The following is a 25,146-nucleotide window of genomic DNA, read 5'->3' as shown; positions in this document are numbered from 1 at the left end:
TGGGTTACAGCATGCCTTGTGAGAATTTTTGTTTTTTAAGAAAATAATACGATATAAGATGTTTATAATATTTACTGTAAGGGATTAATGAAGGTTTTAAAAATTGACAAACTTTCAGATTAAAAAATTAAGATTAGTAGTGATACAGCTTCTTTAACTTTTAGCATCATTTCATGACTGTAAATTTGTAAGTAGCCATTTTTAGAAATCAATATAATTTTTAGATGTCATTTTTAGAAATCATATGGTTTATATTTTTATCACTTTTTAAAGAGTGTATGTTCTTTTAAGAATGACCTTGATTCATCAGGAAAGGTGAATTACATTTCATGTGGATTATTTTAAAGAATCACAACAGCTAGAGTCAACAATTTGGTACTTAAAGGTTTGAAGAATTATATATCATATTTGTAAAATTTGGTATTGTGGTTAATTTGAAATCCCTGCTAATGATATATATAATATGTGTAATTAAAGATAGTCATATATACAAACTATAGAAATTCTTCTTTATATGAATAACTGGGAAGTATACTGGTTAATGAAATATTCAGACTCATAAAATTTACTGTTTAAACTATATATAGATCACTAATTCTTTTAAAATAATTGATTTTTGACAAAATGCCCCATACTCTAAAAGTAGAACATAATTTGATCTTTCTTTGATGATTCAGAAACTTTTGAAGGAGTGTTTATTGCTTCAGAATTATTGGGTTTTTTTTTAAATTAACTTTATTGGAGTAACATTGTTAATAGCATTATATAAATTTCAGATGTACAACTTTACAGAATTATTGTTACCAGCCTTGATTATCATTAAATCAATTTCTGATGGTTCTGATGGTAGCTGTCTAGTAGACTTGATTAATGCAGAGTTCCAAAGTAGTGTTAGTTATCAGAGAATTATCTCTGGATGAAGAAAGCCCAAGTGGGTTTTGTGACTGTGGTATTCACAGGAGAGTCAGGCAGAGGCTTATAGGAGCTGATATGCATGGATAGGTTGTGTGCAGCTGTGTGCATAGATAGATGTCTGTCTGTCTGCATACATGTATGCTTTACTGTTAAATTTATAATGTAATTGTTACACAGATACACACATATACTGACATGTGACATGTGCAGCCATTACTAGTACTAAAAAAGCTGTAAATTGAAGGAATTTGATCAGAATTTACCAAGAGGAAATTGGCTCCAAGGCATGATGATTTTGGCTAGAGAAGATAGCGATCCTGGCACAGTATGCTCTCTACTTCCTTGTGAGGGCTCCAAGATGAAAGGAATTAGCTCCATAGAGGCAGATGCTTGGTAGTTTTCTGGAAGCACAATTATAAGGTTTATGAAAAACAGGAAGATCAACATCTCATGCTTTTTTTTTTTTTTTAAACTGGGAACTGATTTAATGTACTATTTTGTACTCCTTAGTCCTTGTCTATTGAGCCATAATTTGATTTTTGTTTGTATTGACTTTTTCTTTTACATTCCTATTTTAACTTTGCTAAGCTTTGGAAAGAAATTATGTCTTAAAATGCTTTTAAGATAATATTTTTTTAGGCTGTTCAAACTTTTTTATCATTTTTATTTATTTTTTTATTGAATTTATTGGGGTGACATTGGTTAATCAAACCGTACAGGTTGCAAGTGTTCAGCTTAGTAATACATCATCTGCATACCGCATCGTGCGCTCACCACCCAAGTCTCTTTTAATGATGGATGACTATAATTAGTCGTATTGCAATATTGTATTTTCAGAATTGCTGTCTACTTCTGCTTATAACCACAGATTAGCTTAGCTTCCAGTAGCCAGTATTTCTATGGATCCTGGAAAAAATTTGGATCCTTTAATACATTTAACTTAGTTTATAATCAGTTGAATAACAGTGATTATTCATTTGACAAATAATGAGTGCCCACTTGGAATAGCCCATAATGTCTAGCACGCCCCTCTACGAAGATGAGTAAGACACTGTCCCTGTTCTGAGATAACAAAGTAAATAGAGGGACGATAATACGAAGTAACTCTCTCATCTGGACAGTGTCATTCTTTACGGACCTTAGTGGGTGCACTGAATAGGAGAACTTTCTTTTTATCTTTAATTTCCAGTCCTGGGGAACTTTAGCCATTTGTTCTGCTGCATTTTGCTTACATGATACCAGTAAACACCTTATGTATCTATCATAAGTAAAAGAATCATAGAAGGAACTAAAATATATCTGTAGGAAACACCCTGAAGTATTAATTCTGGTGTTGCAAACTCAGGTACCTAAAAGAATCAGCCAAGTAATACAAATGAATGGAAAAGGCAGGTATACAACCGTGGTAATTGGTAAGGATTGTGACCTATTGGACTGTGCATGCTTTGTCTCAAGATTTTCAAATAAAATTATCTTGTGGGTCAAAGGAAACATGACTACAGGCTGAGGCTGCCAATTTGCGACCCCTTTGTAATTCCTTGATTTTAATGGAACCATCACAAAAACATTTGAGAGGGAAAAATGGTGATTTAAAATTAAACTCAAATAAGTAATCCAATTTAAGAATGATCACACAATGTAGTAAGCAATTTGGGTTTTTTTTTTTTTTTTTTTTCCTTCTGGGGCATAGGTGACATTTAAATTAAGGATGATGGGATCCCAGGAGGAACCTGGAAGATATTGGAGATCTAGGCAGATGAGGGGATCAAGCTTAGTAGAATCCACTAAATCCCATGAGAAGTAGGAATTAGCAAGAATGATGTTGGCTCTCCATTGTCGATTTTTTTTTCTGCGTATGTGTGGCCCTGGATACCAGGTGTTAATTATTATTGTAAGTAGATCTGAGATCTGGAGACACATTCTCTTACTCCCTGGGAAATGCGTGGGGGCAACGCGATGGAAAGTTCTAGTGGATGGAGGCATTAGCCATCATTAGACACAGTGGATCTTTATGTGAAGACCTAATGAGTTTATATGAAATTATTTGGGCCTTTGATTATAATGAGAAAATTCATCAGGAAGATGATCAAATTTTCTGGGTTTCCCCCTTGCCATCAGAATGCCAGAACATGACACCCCAAATCACAAAACAGATTTTCTGGGGCTGAAGAGCAGGTATCACTCCAAGCCTGCCGAATCAGTGCCTCAGAGGGTAGGACCCAAGAATCTGTCTTTTTAAGATGCCCTCATGGGTTATCTGATGATTGCCCTGATGGGATCTATAGCTGTAGGCAGAAAAGAGTTCACATACCTGCTGCAAGATGGTAGGCTTCCTTGGTCACTGAACATGGTGTATCACGACCTTCAATTAAAGAATTTTTTAAAAACGTGGTGTTTCTTGATAGAATCCCATTCTGTTTGAGGATGGTGAATTGAAGGCAATAGAAATTTGAAGCTTAGGATATAAGGGCTTTGTTAAGGTTCTTGAGGCATTTCATTGGAGGAGTCTATATTCATGATCATTTATTCTGAAACTCAGGGAAGGCTGTTAGGATGGCACAGTTTGAAACACACTCTTCTTTAGTTTAAACTGCGAGGAGCACCACAGGTAAAGGGGCTGGTGAGGAATGGCTTTGGGGGCTGCAGACGGATGGTGAGTTTAAGGAAATGAGAACTGATGAAACTGTGTAATTACTATGTATTGCTCTGTTGACAGATGGTTCGAAGGCAGTGGCTCTGTCTGCTTTGTGGTGGCCCAGTTTTCAATCTCTGGAGAGAGAATGTGTGCAAAAGATGTAAAAGGTTTACTGGTCAAAGTACTCATTTCAGGTTTGGCATGGAACCAGCATTCATGAGATACCGCAGTACAATGTGTAGTGCTGATTATGTTTCAATCAGGTGGAGGGAAGTTAAAAATATCTCCTGTTTACAGGACCATGAAGCCAATGAAAACCTCCTTTCAGCCTGAAGACACATGTCAGTAATCAAAAGTATACTCTCTGGTGTGGGACAGTTGTTTACTTTTTCTCCTTTGCATTCTTCCACAGGACTCCTTGCTTTTTCACAGACCTCTTGGCTTTTCCAGAAGTCTGGCTTTATTGCTTGCTGGATCAAATACCTTACTGGTGTTTAAACACCTCTGGGATGAAGAACATCTTAGATACCTATTTCAGATCCATTTTAATTTAAGTTCATTGAATGAGTTTCACTACACAAGGGTTTAGTCTCCCATCTTCCCTTCCTTTTTATTTATTTTCTCCTTAAGAAGAACGATTGTAATCATGGTTGGATTAGTGGGAATAGGTTAGCCCTCTATGTAGATTTTCCCGCAGTCACTTCAAGAAACTACATAACTTTTTTATCTGGTGGAAACCATAAGGTTCCAAACCATGTACTACACTTTGGATTAAAGGGCTCTTGAATGCTTCTGTGGCCTAGTAGAGCTCATGCACCTCTCCCTCTGCTCTTTCTCTTAGAGGAGGTAAAAAGGTGATATGATGTTTCGGTGTTATCAGCTGTCTTTTATTATTTCTTCTACCTCCCCCTGGCTCCTCCTCCTGTTCCTCTTCTCCCCTCCCCTCTTTTTTAAGTGACAGAAAACCTCTTTGAAACTGGCTTAGAGAAAAAGGGGAATTCATTCGCTTACAGAATTTAAAAAGGCTTCAGATAAGGCTAAGTCTAGTGGCTGAAATAATGTCATTTAAGGATCTAGTTACTTTCTCTTTCTTCTCTGCTTGGCCTTCCACCGTGTTGACTTTATTCTTAGTCTCCATATTCACCGAGCAGCTTAAGCCTCATCCCTTGTGAATGCAGAATTGTTATTCCAGTTCCGACTTTTATGTTCTCCTACCTTGAGAAGAAAGAACATTTTTATTTCTCAGAAGTCCCAGCTGATGTTTCATTTATCTCATTGGGTTTAATTAGGTATGTCTTGAATCAGTTGTCCGTGATAGTTGCATGGAAAATATTGACGGGGATAGGCAATCAAAACCTAAGGAACTTGAACTGGCGGTTCTTTCTCCGAACCCATGCTCAAGAAGGGGGAGGAGTGGTTTTCTAAGGAAATTTGGGTTTGTGTTACCAGAAGGAGGGAAATGGATATCCAACAATAGATGTCTACTGAATGTGGCTTTAGGCCAAGGACATTATATGGGCCTGGGGCTGGGAGGTACAGTTTTTAGGAGGAATGATAAAGACATTGAAAGCTCCTAATTACCCTGTGTATTGAACTTTGTGGATATCTTTTCCTTTAGTTGATGGCCTACTTTGTGCGGCTTTTCCTTTATTGCTCTTATAGCTGCATGTGGCTGGTATAACAGGAAGGGCTTGGGGTAGCCTCCTTTTCAGTTGGAGTTTCCCCTAATTATTTACACACAAATTGTGTTTCTAGGACATTGTTGGCTTTAAGGCCACTGGCCCTGAAGGCTGGGATATTGTCTGGCAAGTGCCACAGGTCTGGAATTAAGTCCAGGGAGCTCCGCTAAGGTGAGGAGAAGCAGTTGTGGAGCACGAACCACTGCGGCCCAGGGGCCAAGTCTAGCTGGGGAAATCATCTCGGGCAGGGGCCAGAGGCCGGGTGTCAGAGCCAGCAGGTGTTTCCCTAGTTAAAGCTAACAACTTCGTTGGGGATGTTTGTTCTCTGCTTTATTCCATGCTGCTCTTTCCTATGGGTCTCTTTGTGATTATCATAGTCGAAAAGAAATAAGAATCTACCCTGAGATCTGGTCCTGACTGAGGCAGGAAAAGGGTTGTTGTTGTCTTGATACAGGAGAATGAATAGAACTCTTAGGATGTGTGACTCACCTATGACTCGAAAGCACTCGCTGGCAACGAAGGAGCACTGAACTCAAACTCAAACTCTCTGTCATCATGATTTAAATAATTGCCTCCAGACTTAAAAATCTGTGGGCAGAAATTGGGATTCTTAACCTTCTAAGTTTAAAAGACTCATGAAGACATTTTCTAATGAAAAGTGAAACCCGAACAAAGTGTTTGCTCTAACTAAATGATTGCAGTTAATTTCTTGTAAAGAAACACAGAAGCACACATTAACTTAAAATACACTCACACTGTTGTTTCTTGTAGTACAGCCAGGAAAACCAGTAACAAGCTGTCTCCTTCATAATCACATCCCTGGATGATATTCGAGCAACCTGGACAATTTAAATACATCCCCAGCAAAAACAATTTGAATTAAGTTAGAAATCATATTTGCTAATTTCCTTGCTGCCATTGCAATGTTGCCTTTTATCCCCAGAGCCTGAGTAGCATTGATTGAGGAGGTGTGTGGCGTCAGCGATTCAGGTAAATAGCAGCAATCATTTTGGAGCCACAGCTAAACTGGAACCACAGAAGGATTTTTTTTTCAGGGGGAGGTAATTGTTGGGGTCTTGTTGAATTCAGTGTGTGTTCAGCTTAAAGGAATTTGTTCCGGTTGTTTTTAGAACACTTTGTTGCATAGACAAAATGATTTTTTTTTAATGTATAGGGCTTATTCATCAAATTTTAGTCTACGCCAGCATTTTATCCAAAATTGAACTTAATAATAATATTAGTTATTTTTCCTGAGAAATAAAAGTTATAAAACTGGAGCATTTTAACCTCTAGTAAATTTGATTTTTATTTCAAAGTTAGCACCTTAAACTTGTATGGAGAATGATAAGATTATATAGAAAAAATAGAGTGGATTTAGTTATTGTTCAACTCAGCATCCTCCAAAGAGTTGAATAATACTATTGAATAACTACTAAACCCACTCTATTTTTTCTATATTCATGTTTATATTCAGTGGTCTTTGTGTTCCCAGTCTTAGTTCTTTCATACATGTTGTGGAAATGATGCCATTTCTATTCTCCAAGTGGTTATAGTGTTTAGAGAAGAAAGACTAGTAAAGGTTCTGTGGAGGGTATTTCCTTTCTTCTCAGATTTGTTCCACTTGAGGAAGTTTCCAAGATAGAAAGATAACTGTTCTTTTTCTTCCTCTTAATAAACAAGGAAGGCCCTGGTTGGTGTGGCTCAGTTGGGTGGAGTGTCATCCTGTAAACCAAGTGTCATCCTATAAACCGAATGTGGGCTCAATTCCTGGTCAGGACATGTGCCTGGGTTGCAGGTTTGGTCCCTACTCGGGGCGTGTATGGGAGACAACTGATAGGTGTTTCTCTCTCACATCGATGTTTTTCTCCCTCTCTGCCTCCCTTCCTTCCCATCTCTCTAAAAAATCAATAAGCAGGTCCTTGGGTGAGAATAAAAAATAAAATAAACAAGGAAGTCTGGACCAATGGGTATGTTTTGAGGTTCCTTCCTTTCCCTGCTCTCTCCTATCCTTGTTTCCTCCCGTCCATTGACCCCTAATTCCAAAGAAAGAAACAGAAGTTAGACATGCGCTGTGTGATCCTTGAGACCTATTCAAAGTGGCAATTCAACATGACCTGGGGCTGCATGCTGGTCACTTCCACGAGGAACTGAAAGGTAATTTTATAGCAACTTCTGATGGGCAAGAAGAGATATACATTTTTTTTCAATTTTTTAAATAGAGCCAAAGATACAATTTTGAGACACTTTTATGTAAGTATTTTAGATTAAAAGTATGCCTCATGTGGAAGAAGCTAAACAGGTAAAGTGTACCAGTTGGGGTGACCCTGACAGCCCAGCACAAACTCGGGGTGATAGAGAAATTCTGGTGTGATGCAGCAGTAGATCATCTCTTGGTAGGAATTTGAAGATTTCTCAGAACTCCTCTGTTAATTGGAAGTTTCATTTATGTAGCAACTGTGGGTGAAGGATTTAAAAAAGGTCAGATTTAGGATTCCCTATTTTGCTTTTTCACTATTATGAGTCTGTCAGTTCTTTCATAAAATCATATGGAAAAGTGATTTTGTACACTTTCTCCAAGACATTACCTTTGTTCTTCTCAAGGATATGTAATTGTCATGTTCTGTGTTGACATAGAAGCAGGATCACATTATGATTAGTAGCCAGCATCCTGCAAGACAATTAAAAAACTCTTTTAGAAAGATCCTAGGCTGCAAAATTTAAAAAAAAAATCCAGGGAATTTGGTTGTTGGTTGTGAGGCAGGTCAGAACCTTGGAGAGCTCTAGAGAAAGCTGGGCAGAACCACAGCCAGAAGCTTCTATGGCTGGACCCAAACAAACTAGATATTTTGAGGAGATGCCAATTCCCCTTTGTTTATTGACAAGATATGTACAGTTTCAGGAGACCAATCCCTTTACTCTAAGCATGAACTGTGTATTTGTAGACTTTTTTTAGTGACTTGGGGCTAATGTCTTAGAAACTACAGAAAAATTCAGTACATGTTCTTAAAGGTCCTCCAGGCCATTTTGTGATGCTCAATTTTTCTTAGCAGGGCTTCTGTTATTGAGGTGAACGTGGCCACAGATAGGAAGGGCAGAAGGAATATAAGATTTCACTGAAGTACTCACTGTGTATTAGATGAGATCCATTTTTCAAAAAAATTTTTTTTTTATCAAATGACATCTTAGATGAAACATCAACAAAACGAAAATCCAGGGCCAAACCCAACCCAACCCAACCCAAAGAACGGCAGAGGTGTCGGAGTTAAAGCCAGGTTTAAGAGGTCTTGCAGTGCCTTGTACTCGGATTACTCCTGGCTCCAGCTGCAGCCCATTGAACACAGGTCACAAATCACCACCTTTCATCAGAGTACATTCAGTGTACTTGTCAGACACAGTTCCTAAGTAGGAATACCTTTACTAGCTCATATTAATCCCAGAAATGACCTTCTATTGGTTGCCTCCTTAGCTATTCATTTGGCTGTCAGAATTAGCTTTTGTGCTTCTCAGAATCCACTGAGTTTCCAAAGACTGTAATTAACAACAGCTTCAAACATCATGGCAACAATCGCAAATCTCAAACTCAATAGGTCCTGCTTATAAGGATAAGGAGAATTATTAGAATATTTGAAAATAAAGCCACTGAGGATTACACAATGACCCTATTTGATTTTTTGTCTTACCAAAATTTATTTCTGTGAGTATCCTACAAATGGTAGTGCAGTAGAATTCAGCCGTGATGTACCCCTTTTTAAAAATAGTTGAACCTTCTCAAAAATAAAATCCCAAAACATTAACTACAAATTAGCTGTAACTATAAGGAATATATTCTTTGTACTCTTTTATGCTATTGGGAGTGCTGTTGTCTTTTTTGCTAGTGACATGTAATATATGAAGGGTAGTTATATGGAGGTGGGACTAGGTTTGCCTGTGCAGTCCCAAAGGTAGTTTCTCCTAATCCTGCTTCCCTTTTACCCACCCCCAAATTCATGTTATGTTAACTCTACTTTAAGAAGTTAAGTTGCTGTATTTTAAGGAAATAAGAAAAAATGTTTAAGATAATTTTATTTAAATTGTTTTAGGTGATATATTAGAGGAGTTATACAACTCTGTCCTAATGTAGAGTGTAGACATTTTTGTTAATATGTGGTCCTCTTACAAATAGGTCAAACAGCAACTTTATTTTTGTTTGCATTCTCCAGGTGAAGTGATACTAAAAAAATTTCATGCTGTCTAGTTATAGTTCTCTTAGAAATGTACAGTCTCATTGGTCATTTCCTAAGGCTTCCAATCAGAGGACTGAAACACAAAAGAGTTTTGAGAAAAACATAATAAATTACAACAACTGTGACTGTTACATTATAGGATATTGCGTTAGCTTTCTGGAAATGTTCTGTGAGGCTTAGAATTTAAGAACAGTGAGTTCAAGGTTACTTGAAGCATATTTAGTTAGGGTTAAGTGATGCAAGACTTGTTCTCCAAGGCTCTGGGATTAGCTAACTTTTTGTTGATCAGAAGACACAGTTGAAGTCTGACTTTGTAAGATATGTAAATAGCAAGTGGAATTTCTTAAACTTGGAGATTGAGAAACAATTTGAAATAAAATATCTGAAGTATGCTATTCTATTTTTTAAAAATTTATATTTTCCATAATGAAAGTATGAGCATGTGTTATATATGTGCACATACACACATACACACATGTATGTATAAACATAAGCTCAGCAGATTTGGAAAGTGTAGAAAATATAGAAGGGAAAATCCTCTTCTAAATAACTCCCAGCCAAATGTTAACATCAGTTGTTAACATTTCTTCTAGTAATTTTTCTAAGCATTGGTGGTTTTTGCTATGGAGGTTTGGAAGGTGTGGAGATAATCAGCGTTAAGATCGTTGTGTATACATAGAGGGTTTTTTTTTTTAAATCTGTCTTCATTTAATATTTTCTATGCTATTATTCAGTATTTGTAAACATATTGGCTGCATATTATTCCTTTTAATGATTGTAACAGTTTTTCAACTATTTCTTATCAGGCATTTAGGTTATTTGCAATTTCATGATGTTATAAATGACTCTAATTTTTGTTGTTTTCTTAGATTCCTAGAGATAGGATTTCTAGGAATCCAATATGTAAGCATATTGGCTGCATATTATTCCTTTTAATGACTATAACAGTTTTTCAGCTATTTCTGATCAGGCATTTAGATTATTTGCAGTTTCATAATGTTATTAAATGACCCTTATTTTTGTTGTTTTCTTAGATTCCTAGAAGTAGGGTTTCTAGGGGGTATTGAGAATGATTTTTGAAAAAGAAAGATTGTTGAAAAAGTAAAAATAAACGGCTGAACCAGAATATACTCTCATGTGTAAAAGTGTCTGTTAAACTGCATCCACGCCAAGAGAAAGGACTCATGGACACAGACAGCAGCATGGCAGCTGTGGGTGGGGGCGCATGGGTGGAGGCGGGAGAAGGTCGGGGGGGGTGAATGGGAACGGAAAAAAACACAATGCAAAATAAAAATAAAAAACAAATAAAAAATAAACTACATCCATACCAGCATTAGCTGTTGGCTTAAAAGAAGAACTTGGCTAATATGAAATATAAACTTTGTTTCTTACTATTATTGCCCCCTTTTCTTCTCTTGCAAGAAATGCTGGGTGAGGGCCAGGCCAAATCAGTGAGTCCCCTGAAAACAAGAAGCAATTTGTGGGGGTTAAGGCCCAGTCTTGGAGTAAAAGTCAGGCTAATGAGTTCAAACCAAGACCTGATGCAAGGGGGCTGTTGACCCATGGGAGTCGGGGGGTATGGAGCTTCATGGAGTTGGGGGGAAACTCAGAGTAAGCAAAGCCAGAGGTGATCTGTAGGGTTAAGTAGGGTCAAGTGTTCCTTCCGAGGTCGCAGTGTGGCTTCTGTGGCGCAAGAGTAGTGTTCTTGGGGAATGGGGGTATCTTATGGTATCGTTTGAATGGGAGACTTAATTTTGTTCTTTATACATTTTTAGGCTATTGGAAAAAAAAATTTCTTTTACCATGTACATATATTACTTCTTCAAGGAGACATTAGCTTATGAAAAGAAGAAACCAGGAAAATTATATTTCTTTATTAATAGTAGTATATACTTTTCATATATTGCTTTTAAAATTTTTATTGAGATATAATTGACATATAACATTGTAGTAAATTTGGGTGTACAACACTTTGATTTGATATGTTGTATATATTAGGAAATTATTACCACAGTAAGTTTTGTTAACCTGTATCATCACACATAGTTTCAAATTTTCTTGTAATGAGAATTTTTAAGATTTATTCTTTTAGCAACTTTCAAATGTATAGTACAGTATTGTGTGTCTTGCACAGTGCTAGCATTGTGCAAAATTTTGTAGCAAGAAATTTCTGATAACTTTTTAGTAACATTTCTAATTTATTTCTGTAATATATCCTTTAATTAATTGAAAGCTTTTATTAAAGCTTTAATTGTTTAGAAGAAATTTTTTTCCTGTAGAAGATTTTCTCCTTCCGTTATTAGGTAGTGATGGCCCCAGGACTGTTTTGCTAAGTTGCTTATTTTCCTTCTTCATCTCACCAAAGATATGAATCTAGTGTGTTGTTTCCCAACATTTTTCACCTCTCGGTATCCTTGCAGATGAATTCGTTTGAGCAGGACTGTGAAGCTGTGCTTTGAATCAGTGAGGCGTGAATGTGGGTGAGCTAGGCGTCTGCAGACATCACCCTTCACAGTGTTTCTGACATAACAGAGGCTCAGTAGGAGCTGAGGATTGGTTGGGCTTTTTCAGGTCTGTGGGGTCACTGACTGGGGAGTACAAATGTGTGGGGGAGTGTATCTGTGAGAGAGAAGGAAGGTTGAGGGTTGAATGAGCAGGAGCATCCCTCAAGTTAGGCATCTTGGACTGGGGAGCCAAAATGGGGAATCAGAATTTTCTATCACTCGACGTGAGATAGGTCATGACTGCAAAGAGGCAGGTGCCAATCTTGTGGTTGGAAAAGACTTCAGTGGACTGAGTGGGGGAGGGTTGGCAGACCTATATTCTGCATGGTCAGTTTTCTACGCTTGAGTGTCAGCAGTTACTCAACCTCTCCAGTTAGCCAGTCTTTCAAATGAACTGGCATAAAACGTCCCTGACCTGCTTCATAGATGTTTAGTGGGAAGGAATAAGGTTTCATAATAGCGGTTATTTCTTTTGCTATTGTCTATTTTACTGTATTTTATTTTCTTTTAATGCATTTTTCATTACTCATTTTTGAAATCTCTTTGTTAATATATATGAACCCTATGCCTGTTCTTCAAGGTCATTCTCATTTCAGATTTCTTCTTCCATTCATTGCCAAAATCAATACAGTAAGAACTTTGTGAATAGAGAAATACTTATTTTTCTGCTTTTATACTTAGTTCATGCCCCAACCTCTTTTCCAAAAGAAGCTTTGGGCATTTTTCTCTCTCTCCTCAAGAGAGTTGCAGGTTGCAATGTCCACATTGCTAGACCTGTTTTTAAAATATGCTCCAGGCCGAGGAAGTGACCAAAGTCTTGTATGCCTTCTGTGTCCTCTTCTTCTAGACAAAGCAGTTCAAAACACAAGTTACCTAATAAGTAAAAGTAGTCATGTAGCAATAGTAGATGACATTTTATCTTAATGAGCAGATCTGTATCTTCCTTGATGGGGATGTTTTTCAGCTAAGTCATTTCCCTGGGAAGTGTATGCTTAATTGCCAAAGAGGTCAGATGCATTTCCATGTATTGGAAGATTGTATTTTAATGGAAAGGGACTGGTTGGTCTGTCTTTACTATGCATTTAACAATTAGGTTGAATCAATTGAAATGAATTCAAATTGGTAAGAGATGTTTGCCAGCAAGTATGCTTTCATAATTTTTGGCGGGGGGGATGTGTGTGTATAGATAATAGGCCTGTAGCTTGCAAACAGCTAAAGAGAAATGATAGAATTGAAAAAGCTGTTTCTTTTTATCTTTTTTTTTTAAATGAAGCAACTAAAGCTTTATTTTTGTATTGGAGCAAGGACTTAAAAGCAATACTTGACCAAGAAATGGAGTATTGTGTATATTTTTCTATTTATTACCGTTTGTTTGATTTCTGAAGGAGACTCATAGCAAGCTACCTAATGATCATTTTAAACTTTATACTCTGTTGTTATTATCCTGTTGATACTTTGAGTAGCTCAAAAGGAATTTTCAGGCTCTTGAGGTCAGTAAGTGTGCCAGTGAGGACAGGATTTTGTACTCTTTATCACATTACTTCATAGCAAGAGGTCTTTTTCAATCACTGTATGATGCTGAAGCTCTTACTTTTTTCTCTGTTCACCAAGTCTTTAGTTGAACATCCCGTAAGACGTATCTTTCCTATAAATAAAAGAACATTTAATGATTTCCCCATTGCCATTTAGTCCCTTTAAATCCATACACTCTATAGAGCAAAGTAATTATTATCCTTTTAAGGATACATTTCTTTAACTTTTGTTTATCTTCTTTTGATGGAATTTTCTGGTGAGCTTGGTCATGATAATAATGAATGCGATTCTTTTTGATATTATACAATGAAACGTGTCAGCATTTGGAAGATCTGCATAACTCAGTGAATCAGTATTTTCTAAATGACTGCTGCATGATGGTACAAAATCATACAAGGGTAAAAGATCTATTTAGAGTCTCAGTGAAATAAGTCAGACAGAGAAAGACAGATATTGTATGATTTCACTTATGTGTGGAATCTAAAAAACAAAGTAAACAAACAAACAAAAAAATTCATAGATGAAGAGAACAGACCGATGGTTGCCAGATGGGAGACAGTTAGGGGGATGGGTGAAGAAGGGGATGGGATGAAAACAGTCATGGGGCGTAAAGTGCAGCACAGGGAACTTAGTCAATAATAGTGTAATACCCATGTATGGTGCCAGGTGGGTACTGGACTTGTTGGGGTGATCACTTTGGAAGTTATATAATTGTCTCATCATTGTGTTGTACAACCGAAACTAATACAATGTAGTATGTCAACTGTAATTGAAACATTTTAAAAGTACAGGATAGACAAATGGAATTTTATGTAAAAATATGAAATGTTTATTAATATACCTTCAAATTCAGCTACTGCTTGTTGAGTTTTGGTATAGTATTAAAGAATATCCAGAATTATTTGAAAAGGCTGTTAAAAATACTCCTCTCTTTCAAAGTACATATTTGAATGTGTCTGGATTTTCTTTATATACTTCAGCCAAAACAACATATTGCAACATTGAATTTTGTAAAAGCATATAGGAGAATCCAGCTTTAAGAAAAAAAAACCAGGCATAGGGATTTGCAAGAATCTAAAACGATGTCATGCCTCTCACTGATTTTCAGAAAATACAGTTATTAAAAATTTTTATAACAACATGTAGGTATGTTATTTCAAAATTAATAATCGTAAAAAAATTTCTATTTCTCAGTGTTCATTTTACTATAGTAAATGTAATTATATAATTTATATATACAGAGGCTCTTCAGGATTCTCAAACTTTTTAAGAGTGTAAAACGTTCCTGAGACCAAAGAATATCTGGTATAGTGCTTACGGAGGGACTTGGAGCCAGATTGCTTGTCAGGATCCAACTTTATTGTTTAATAGCTCTGTGACCTTGGACAAGATATTAAACTACTTTTTGCCTCCGTTTCCTCATCTGAAAAATGATGTAATAATATATGGAGGTGTGGTAGGTGTTCTCCTTGTTCTTCCATGCTGTGACCAAGGGAGATGTCAGTCCCTTTTCTCTAATCCCCTTCCCCCTCTTTGAAACTCATGCCTTCAGAATGTAGGACCCACCAGCCCTTCCTTGTAGACCTTCATGGAAGATGTTAGCATATGCCTTGTTGTTACTCTCTCCATTATTGCTCATGCCATGGTTCCAGGTGATTTAATCTTCATATAAATAACCCTCCCGACATCTTGGCCTCTCAGTCAGTCCCTGACTTCTTTTCCTTCCGTGACCTCGTCCTCCCCTCGACCCAAGCCAGGTACACTCTTCGCACGGCCTTGTTAATACCAGCTACAGGTCACCTCCATCATCTTGGCTGCAAACCTCCCATTCTCTGACTACGCGTCCCGTCTGTCCAATTCATTCTTTTTAGTATCTCAGCTCCAACAGTTCTTCCAGATCATCAGGACTATTGGTCCAACCATCTTTTCACTAACTCTCACTTGTCTTATGAACTTGGAATTTATCATTGTTTTATAAACTTTCTAAGATTTCTTAACCCCTCTTTCTATCTATTGTACTTGTCTGGCAAAATCCCAACCTTTGTTAAATTCAAATTCATCCCACTCCACATTGCACCCAGACAGTGGAATTTATGCTAATTAGTCTCAGTTAACAATCATACCTCCAACCTCAGAGGAGCTTTTAGTGCTGTGTGGAATTCCTCCTTCATTTCCTCACTCCATTTATTTTTCTATATTACTATTTCAGACTTGTTCTCAAACTTCCAATATCCATTTCTTCTTCCTTACTCTAAGCAGATGCCCTTCCTTCCTGCTTCCAGGAGAACGTGTAAGCTCGCAGGAGAGAACCACCACAAGCTCCTCTCACCACATACACTCACCTGCCTGCATTCACTCTCATTTAGTTTTACTTTACTCTTGTTCCTTTGGATGGACTCTGCTCGTTTCTAAGGCCAACCCTCTGTGAGATCCCATGTCCAGCTGCCTATTTATTACCATCTCTCCCGAGATTCTGCTCCCCCTCCTGGCATCATCACGTTTACCCCCCTCTCTACGCTGACATTCCATTTGACTTCAAATATCTGAACAAAATTTTCCTTTGACTCTGCTTTCGCCTCTTGTTACTAGATTGAATTGTCAGTGTAGCTCTGTGATATTTCTTTCTGCTCATTCTCTTCTGAACCCTCTACAATCAGGCTTTACATCACCAAATTACACTTGTTGAGGACATGATTAACCTGCGTCAATTCTCAGTAGTCAATTCTCAGGCCTCGCCTTGCTTAGCAGCACCATTGAACACAGCTGATCACTTCTTTTTCCTTGCAGTTCTTTCTTCACTGGGCTTCTGGAATGCATGCTCTATTTTGCTGAGTAGTATTCATCACCCCTAATATATTTAATTGTTTGTTGTTTATTTTGGTCCACTAAAATGTAAGCTCTGTGAGAATAAGGACCTGGCTCGTTCTCATCACTGCCAAGAACAGTGGCACATATGTAATAGGTGTTTGGTAACTGTTCAATGAATGGACGTGAGCTTAAAAACTGGTATATATTTACCAGCTCTTCCCTCATCCCTAGCTCCTTTCCTGGCCACAAACTCTCACAGCCATTTTCTTCTTCTTTTCCTCTGAACCTTGCATTTCCTAATTGTATTTTCCCTCCTCTCTACTCCATTTCTCTCTGTTTCAGGCTGAGCCATCACCATTGTGCGTATATTTCTGTGGGGCTCTAATGTTTACAGAACATTTATTTATATCTGGTATTACAGATGCAGATGGTCCGTGGATCTGAGTTGATGACATTAGCATATAATGCTGAATTTAGGAGCAGATGGAAAAAAATTAAAATTATAAGAGTAAGAAAGAAATGAAGTCTTCCAGAGCTAAAATTATAGTCTTCCAGGATATTTAGATTTCTTGTTTATTACTACCCTGCTTTACACTTTACTGTTTCTGGCTACTCATGACAGAATTTCTGTTGCTTTTCTGCAATGATTTTTAGAATGCGGGAGAAATCACCAAGCTTGAAGGACTCTTCTAACTTCAGCTCTGAGTTTGTCACTAATTAAGAGTAGTCTGCATCATTCTTTTCTCCTATACTGATGTGCGAGTGTGATGCTGGATTTGTATGAACATTAGTTTTTAACTGGTCTTTTATTTATGACTTCTACAGAACCTCGCCTCCTGGAATCCTTCAAATCCTGAGTGCCTCTTACTTGTGGTGAAGGAGCTTGTGCAACAATATCACCAATTTCAATGCAGCCGTCTCCGCGAGAGCTCCCGTCTCATGTTTGAATACCAGACATTACTGGAAGAGCCACAGTATGGAGAGAACATGGAAATTTATGCCGGGAAAAAAAACAACTGGGTAAGGCTTTTTTGAGAATGGGGGAGAAAAGCCACTTTATCTGTCATAAAATAAAATAATCAGTTCAGATGTCTACTTATAATAATCCCTAGCCATTCCCTTAAACATGGTCAGGTTGCCTTCATACTTTCCCATAACTTACAGTTTGAGGGGCCTTAATGTTCACCTGGTTCATTGTGTCTCCCAAAGGTATCACCTGGGAGGTTTGTAAAATCTGGAATCTCACATCCCCAGCCCCAAGTAGTTGGAAGTCTGGTTTTGGTGCAGGTGGCTTAGAGGCAAAATTTTGAGACACTGACAAGTTTCTCTTTCTTTTCAAGATAGACCTTCTTCAGTACCCCCGTCAGGTAAGAGAGATTAACTCTGGAGGTAGCTAGTTCTTATGGAGCCTTTTATAATTTCTTTTTATAGTTTCTTTATATTGTATGATCCTTTTAAAGTGCAAGTCCGATCCTATCCCTCCTCAGCCCAGAACTTCCGTATACCTCTCTTTTACTCTCAGGGTGAAAGCCAGTGGCATGTTCTAGGTGATTTCTATCACCGCCATCTTTTATCCACCATTACTTCTCTCATTTCATCTTCTCCCTTTCTATTTAAAAAAATTCAGCCCTAGCCCGCCAGCACCTTGCTGAGCTGCAGGCACCCCAGGCAGGCTTGGGCCCTGGTTTTTGCATATAGCTTTCCTCTGGTCTGGTGTGTTTCCCCTGCATATTTGCATGCCTAATATCCTTCCTCCTTAAAGTTTTTACTTATATCCCATATTCTGAGCGATGCTTGTGTTAACATGCCTGGCTTTTTAAAAACAACTTTTATGAGGTATAATTTACATACCATAAATTCATTTGTTGTAAGTGAACAATGCAGTGATTTTTAATACATATGCTGAGTGGAGCAACTACCACCACAATCTGGTTTTAGAATGATTTCATCACCTAGTAAGATCCCTCATGCCATTTACAGTTAATCCTATTGCTATCTCCAGATCCAGGTAACCACTAAACTGCTTTCTGCTGTATAGATTTTTCTTCCTGAACATTTCATATTATGGGATCATACAATATGTGGTCTCCTGTGACTGGCTTCTTTCACTCAGCATGAGATGTTTGAGGTTCACCCATGTCGTAGCCTGTCTCAGTACTTCATTCCCTTTTGTGGCTGACCGATACTCCATTGGATAGACGTGCCACATTTTGTTTATCCATTCACTGATCGCTGGACATTTGGGCCTCCACTTTTTGGCTCTTATGAATAATGTTGCTATAAACATTCACCTACAGGTCTTTGTAACACCCCTTTTTAAAACTATAACTCGCACACCCCCATCTTTACCTTGCTCTACATTTTTTGCATCTCTTTTTTACGTACCATATGGTTAACATGGTTGTGTCAGTTATATGTTGCTGCATAAAATAGTTATTCCAGAAATTTGTGACTTAAAACAGCATTTATTATCATAGTTTTTGTTTGTCACTAGTCTGCGTAAACCCTGCGTCAGGGTCTCTCCCAGGCTGCGCACAAGCTGTTAGCCGGGGCTGCGGTCATCCCAAGACTCAACTGGAGATGACTCCATTCTAAGCCCATTCATGTGGTTGTTGGTACCATCCAGCTCTTTGCGGGACGCTGAACCTGAAAGTCTCAGTTCTGTGCTGGCTGTTGGCCGGAGGCTGCCCCAGTTCCTTGCCTCTTCACAGGGCCTTTCCACGGGGCAGCTCACAAGATGGCAGCTGGCCTTATCAGATCAGTCAAAGGAGAGTGAGTGTGTGAGCAAGACAGAAGTCACAGTGTTTCTACCCTAATCTCAGAAGTGACGTCTCGTCACTTTTGCTCCCCCCCATGCCCAACCCCCCAGCAACGATCACTTCTCTGCTATGAATCTATTTGTTTTTTGTTTGTTCATTTGTTTAGTTTTTTGGATTCCACAGTAAGTAAAATGATACAGTGTTTGTCTTTCTCAGACTTATTTTACTTAATATAATAACCTCCAAGTCTACCCATGTTGTTGCAAATAGCAAGATTTTATTTCTTTTCATGGCTGGGGAATGTGCCAGTGCGTGTGCGTGTATACATGCATATATTCGGGCACAAACCTGTGCCACTTTTCCTGTATCCATTCATCTCTCCGTGGGTACTTAGGTTTATTTCCATATTATTGCTATTTAAATAATACTGCGATGAATATAGAGGTATATATATTTTTTGAATTAGTGTTTTATTTTCTTTGGGTAAGCACCCAGAAGTGGAATTTCTGGGTCCTTTGTCTCTTGTTATAGCCTCTGTTTTAAAGTATATTTTGTCTCTAAGTATTGCTGTTTCAGCTTTGTTTTTTTCTTTTTCATTTTCATGAAATACCTTTTTCTGTCTCTTTACTTTCAGTCAGTGTGTGTCTTTCAGTTTGAGGTGAGTCTCATGTAGGCAGTGTATGTAAGGGTCTTGTGTTTTTTTTAATCCATTCAGCCAACCTTTGTCTTTTGAATGGAGCATTTAGTCCATTTACATTTAAAGTAATTTTTGATAGGTATGTACCTATAGCCATTATAATTGTTTTCATACTAGCTTTATATAAATGGTTGGTCTACTACTTTTACTCTATGTTTGCCTTTACTAGTGAGATTTTTTCTTTCTTTCATATATTTTCTTATTCCTAGTTTTGGCCTTTTCTTTTCCACTTAAGTAATTTTCTTTAACATTTCTTGTAATGCCAGTAGAGTGGTGATGAACTTCTTTCTTTAGCTTTTGCTCTCTGGGATAGTCACTTCTGAATGATAACCTTGCTGGGTATGGTATTCTTGATTGTTGGTTTTTTCCCTTTCTTCATGTTGACTGTATCATTTCCATTTTACTCATTTCAGTGCCGCTATAGGGCCTGACACATTTTAGGCTCCTAACCTATAGTCCTGAATGGACGAATACATCTGAAGCCGTAGACTGAGCTCTGATTCTTTATTATCCTCTCAGTTGCTGTAGGCAAGTTTCTTGACTATTCTAAGCCTATAGTTTTCTCATTTTGAAAATAGGTATAAATGAATTAGATCCACTGAACTGGGTTTTGGGGATAATTAAATAGTATATCTTAGAAAACCTTTTTGTCAGGTATGAGATATTCTAATTAGCCTAACTTTGGCTTTCCTTTTTACCTGTAGTAGATAACGAAGCATTGGTCAAGAACAGTCTCCAGACTTCGGCTATCAGTTGTCAGGGTCCATTTAAAGAGTCACTCTTACTAGGCTGTCACCCAGCCAAAATTATAGTCACTCTTGAGCATTTCTTAGCTCTTAGTTATCTGTGTGGTAAGAGCAATTGATTTCAGATGAAGTCTTGTTTGTTGACAGGGAATGGAGCTCTTAAGAAAGAAAGAAAAATGTCCCTTTACAGAGCAACACAGGTTTGGAATCTCTTCTAGATAAGATGCCTGCCTGTTACTTCCTTCTTCCAAAAGGAGGAGAGACCTAGGGCACAGCAGCTGTTACCAGAAGAAAAGCAGAGATTTAATAAATATCCCAAACTGAGTCTTGTCAGTGTAAGTTACGTGCCAGCGTACCATAACTTGAACAAAGCAAGGATGTACGTATTTTTTGCTAATTCTGGGGAAATTGCCATGAAGGCAGTTGGCAGAATGGCTGACATTTAGACAGCCATAGGTCAGATAATTTTCAACATCTATCCAAGAAAAGACTTGACCAAGTATTGACCAAAAAAAAAAAAAATTCCATTTGCTTGGCTGCATTTAAATATCTCATTTTCAGCTTACAGGAACGATTGCTATGGAAGCAGTCTTTGATGTTACAACAGAGTGACCATAAATTGCTTGAATAACTGTTGGAACTTCAAATATAAAAGCACAGGAAAAGTCATTGCCTGACGTTCTAGAACTCAGAAGGGATTTCTCTACTGATGTTTTGTTCCTAATATCATGTTTATAGTTCATATTTTACAGTAAGATGTGTTTTAAATCTCCATTTACTCAGTTTCACAGAGGAAGATTAGCTTACAGGTCACAAGGACAATCAGAGGTAGAACTACAAATCGAAGTCTTGGCTAGTTTCTAATGTTTCCAATACTACTAGAAACAAGTGCTAAATTTTCTTTAGTCTCTCAATGGCAAAATAAAGAATGTATAGTAAGCTTGAAAGTTGGAGATCATAAAGCACTTTTTATGGTTTCTGTTAGATCAAATTTGTTCATGGTGTTGTTTCATTTATTATGAATATAGTGGTACAAATAAGTCTGTTGCCAGTAAACATACATTTATACTAGTTCTAGGATCAACATTTTGAGAAGGGATAAAGTAAGGATCATCTGAGCATTTATGAAAGAATGTGGGTCTAAAATAGCTGGTGGAATAAAAATATATTATACAAACTAAAAAAGGGGGAAAAAAAAGCTAAAATTCAGTGTGTGAACTAAAATAACTAGCAGTTCAGATGAGTCCAAGTGCTAAATATGCAATTGTTTTTCTGATTACCTTATATGTACACGAGTTCTTTTAAATTTTTTTAAAAATCCTCACTCAAGGACGTATTTCCATTGATTGTTTTTTAGAGAAAGAGAGGGAGAGGAAGGGAGGGCAAGAGAAACATTGATCTGTTGCCTCTTGCAGGTGCCCTAACTGGGCATTGAACCTGCAGCCTTTAGGTGGACAGAACGCTGCTCCATCCAACTGAGACATGCGGTCAGGGCGAGTTCTTTTAATATTTTAAATCCCACATTTCACTCCTTTTGTTATTTAAAAAAATATATGTAACAGCCATTGTGTCTAAGGTTGATATTTTAGACTGGTTGGTAGAAGTGACTACTTATCGATTGATAGGTTGTTTGCCTCTGTAATTTGAAAATGAGTAAGAAATGAATTGAGTTTCACTTATTGTCTGACCCACCAACCTCTTCTTATCCCTTGGTACTTTAAAACACCTGTCTCAACATCCGTAGGAATGATTTAACAAATGCTCAGCATAGATGCAGTAACCATTTTAGTGTTCACTCATTTGATGAATGATTGTTGCGCCTCCTTCAGGGGCTTGGCAATAGCTCACACAATGGAGAAGAGAGTTCCCGGGGGCCCTCCAATCAGCGTCAGTGCTTGTTCGCTCCGGCTGCACTGACCTCCTTGCTCTCTCTGGAGTTTCCAGGCGTGTTCCTCCGTCAGCCCGTGGTACACCTGGCGTTCCTTTCGCCCGGGGTGTTTTTCCGCTGCATTTCCCATGGCTCGCTTCCTCACCTCTTTCGCGGCTTTCCTCGGTTGTTATGTTGTCACAGTACTCTATGAAGGGGCTAACTTCGTGACAGGGGTGTCCACCCTTGTGGCGTCTCTGGCCAACACTGGAAGAGGAAGAGCTGTTTTGGGCAACACATTAAATACACAAACACTAATGAAAACTGATGAACAAAAAAGAAATTTTAAGTAAATTTACAATATTGTGTTGGGCCATATTCCTAGGTATCCAGGCCTCATGTTGCACCATGGGCCACGTATTGGACACCCCTGCTACCATTTGAGAGTTTTGAGCAAAGGAGGGTCATAATTTGACTAATGTGTTGAAAGTATCCCTTTGCCTGTGGTGATGGGACTAAACTACAGATGAAGAAGGACTGAAGCAGTGGGGGCGGGGGGGGGTTGTAGTTTCTGAGGGGAGAAATAATTATGGCTCAGATGAGGTGGTGAGACGTGACATAAATCCAAGGTGATTCTGAGGATATAAATTGAAGGTAGAGTCTGCAGAATTTGCTGCCACTTTGAATGTGGGATGAGAGAAAGATTCCAGGAGTCAAGGATGATTCTGAGGTTTTTGGCTCAGAGGCTGAAAGAATGGAATTGCCGTTTATGGGTAAATATCCAAGGAAGAGCAAATGTGGTTTTAGTCATGGTAGTTGGAAAAATGAAACTTGAATTAGTAGGAAGTCTAGGATGGAGATACAATATTTAGGAATCATTAGCATAGAAATGGTATTTAAAGTCTTGGGCCTGGATGAGATCTAGGAGGGAGTGTAGATAAAGGGAGAAAAGGTCTTGGGTTAAGCCCTGGTGCGTGCCAGTGCTCGGAGGTTGGGGAAACAGACAGAAGGCCAGGGAAGGGGAGAGGAGCCTAAGAGCGGGGCTCTGGAAACCAAGTGAAGAGGGTTCCAGGAAAGGGGTGGCTGGCTGTGTGGAAGTGCTGCTGCCGGACTACGTCGTAAGCGAGGACTGGGGAATGACATTGGGTTTGGCAGTGGGGGAGTCATTGACGAGCTGTTTTGGTCGCATCATGGGGAGGAAAAGCTGCCTGGAGAGGGTTCAAGAGAGAATAATGAAAGAGGAAGTGTAGACCTCAAATATAGCCGGATTATTTAGAGGAGATTATTCTGTAAAATAGAGAAGTGAGATGAGACCTGGAGAGGGATGTGAAGTCAGGAACGACTCTTTGTAATGATGTGTGTGTTTACTGATGGGAGTGAGTGGGTAAAGAGGAACAAGAGAAAGAGAAAAGGGGGACAGTTTTGGGGAGTGTGTGTTCTTTCATGCGGGTTCCTTCTGCTATAGCACTGTACTCAGAACGAAAGGAAGACTTTTGGTTTTTCAATTTTTATTGAATTTATTGGGGTGATATTGGTTAATAAAATTATATAGGCTTCAAGTGCACGATTCTGTAACACATCATCCTTATACCACATTGTGTGCACATCACCCAAAGCCAAGTTTCCCTGTGTCACCATTTATCCCCGACTTTACCCTCCCTCACCTGCCCCTGCCGCCGCTCCCTTTCCCCGCTGGTATTCACTCTACTGTTGTCTGTGTCTGTGAGTTTTCTTTTTTTGTTGTTGTTTTCAGTTTGGTGGTTTTGCTTAATCTCTTCACCCTTTTCACCCGGTCTTTCGTTGCTTCTTCCCTCTGACAGCTGTCAGTCTGTTCTCTGTATCTGTGAGTCTGTTCTGTTCTGTTTGTTTGTTTGTTTATTTGGGTTGTTAGATAAGGAAGACTCACCAAACTCCTACCGGGCTAGGTGCCCCTCTTACAGGTTCCCATTTGACTCCATACTTTTTAGGTTGCCCTTTTACTTACTCCTCTTAAAGTATGATCTCTTGTGTATACCTAAAAACAGACTCTTTTAGGTCCACAGAATCATACTTGACAGGGTATGTTAGTTATGGAGTTCTAGGAGCGCACCTTTTTAGTAATCTTGGACTGTAACAGAAGGTAAGGAAGGATTCCATTAGGCTCTTGCAAAGGCCTTCTCCTCCCACCCACCATGGTGAGTTGTTTGTGTATCCTCAAGTGGTTCTTAACTCTTCTCTCAGATGTTGGGCTTTGAGGACCTGTGTATATTGTTGTTTCACACTGAGTCCCGCTGCTCTGCGGGTTAGTCCTGTTTCTCACTGTTGGCATTCCTGAGGGCATGGTGCCCGCTGTGACTGTCTGGCTCGCTCAGCTGCGATGCTGTTCGTTCAGTTCTCTCAGCCTGTCTTTTCTGTCCCAGGGTTAGGCTTGTGGTGATGAAAAAATGCCCTGTCCTTAGTCAGAGGTTGATGTAAATTAAAAGATGTTGTAAGCAGTAAAACAGGCGGCAAACAGCAATGCAAATGGTTGTTATCGTTGTGATCTTTGAACTCAAGGTTTATATTTTTGTTTGCATTTTCAAGGTTTTAAGTCAGAGTTAGAATTAAGGCCAAGACTGTGAAGCCAGTGGCTAGGGTGTTTGTAGAAAAGAATGGTGCATGTTGTAGAATCAGCTGTAAGAAGGGTATGTGTGTGCTTATGCATGTGTGTTCATCCACTCATCCATAAAGCAACCTGTAAATGCGTACTAGGTGTTGAAAGATATGTTTTGGGGGGCTTCAGGTACTTGTTTTTATAAGGG

At 38.5% G+C, this 25,146-nt stretch overlaps 1 protein-coding gene across 2 annotated transcripts in view; it reads left to right on the top strand.

The window, feature by feature from the left end:
- BABAM2 (BRISC and BRCA1 A complex member 2) overlaps positions 1–25,146 on the top strand; it is a 347,541-nt gene that overhangs the window by 89,265 nt on the left and 233,130 nt on the right. For both annotated transcript variants that reach the window (XM_054568447.1, XM_054568456.1), the window contains exon 5: positions 17,123–17,317. In XM_054568447.1, coding sequence (XP_054424422.1) covers positions 17,123–17,317 — 195 coding nt within the window. The remainder of the gene's footprint in view (positions 1–17,122; positions 17,318–25,146) is intronic.

The sequence above is a fragment of the Pteronotus mesoamericanus genome, unplaced genomic scaffold (genome assembly GCF_021234165.1).
Source record: "Pteronotus mesoamericanus isolate MK-2021 breed Mesoamerican mustached bat unplaced genomic scaffold, CSHL_Meso_final contig_101, whole genome shotgun sequence".
Taxonomy (NCBI): domain Eukaryota; kingdom Metazoa; phylum Chordata; class Mammalia; order Chiroptera; family Mormoopidae; genus Pteronotus; species Pteronotus mesoamericanus.
This window is presented reverse-complemented; position numbering and strand designations above follow the sequence as displayed.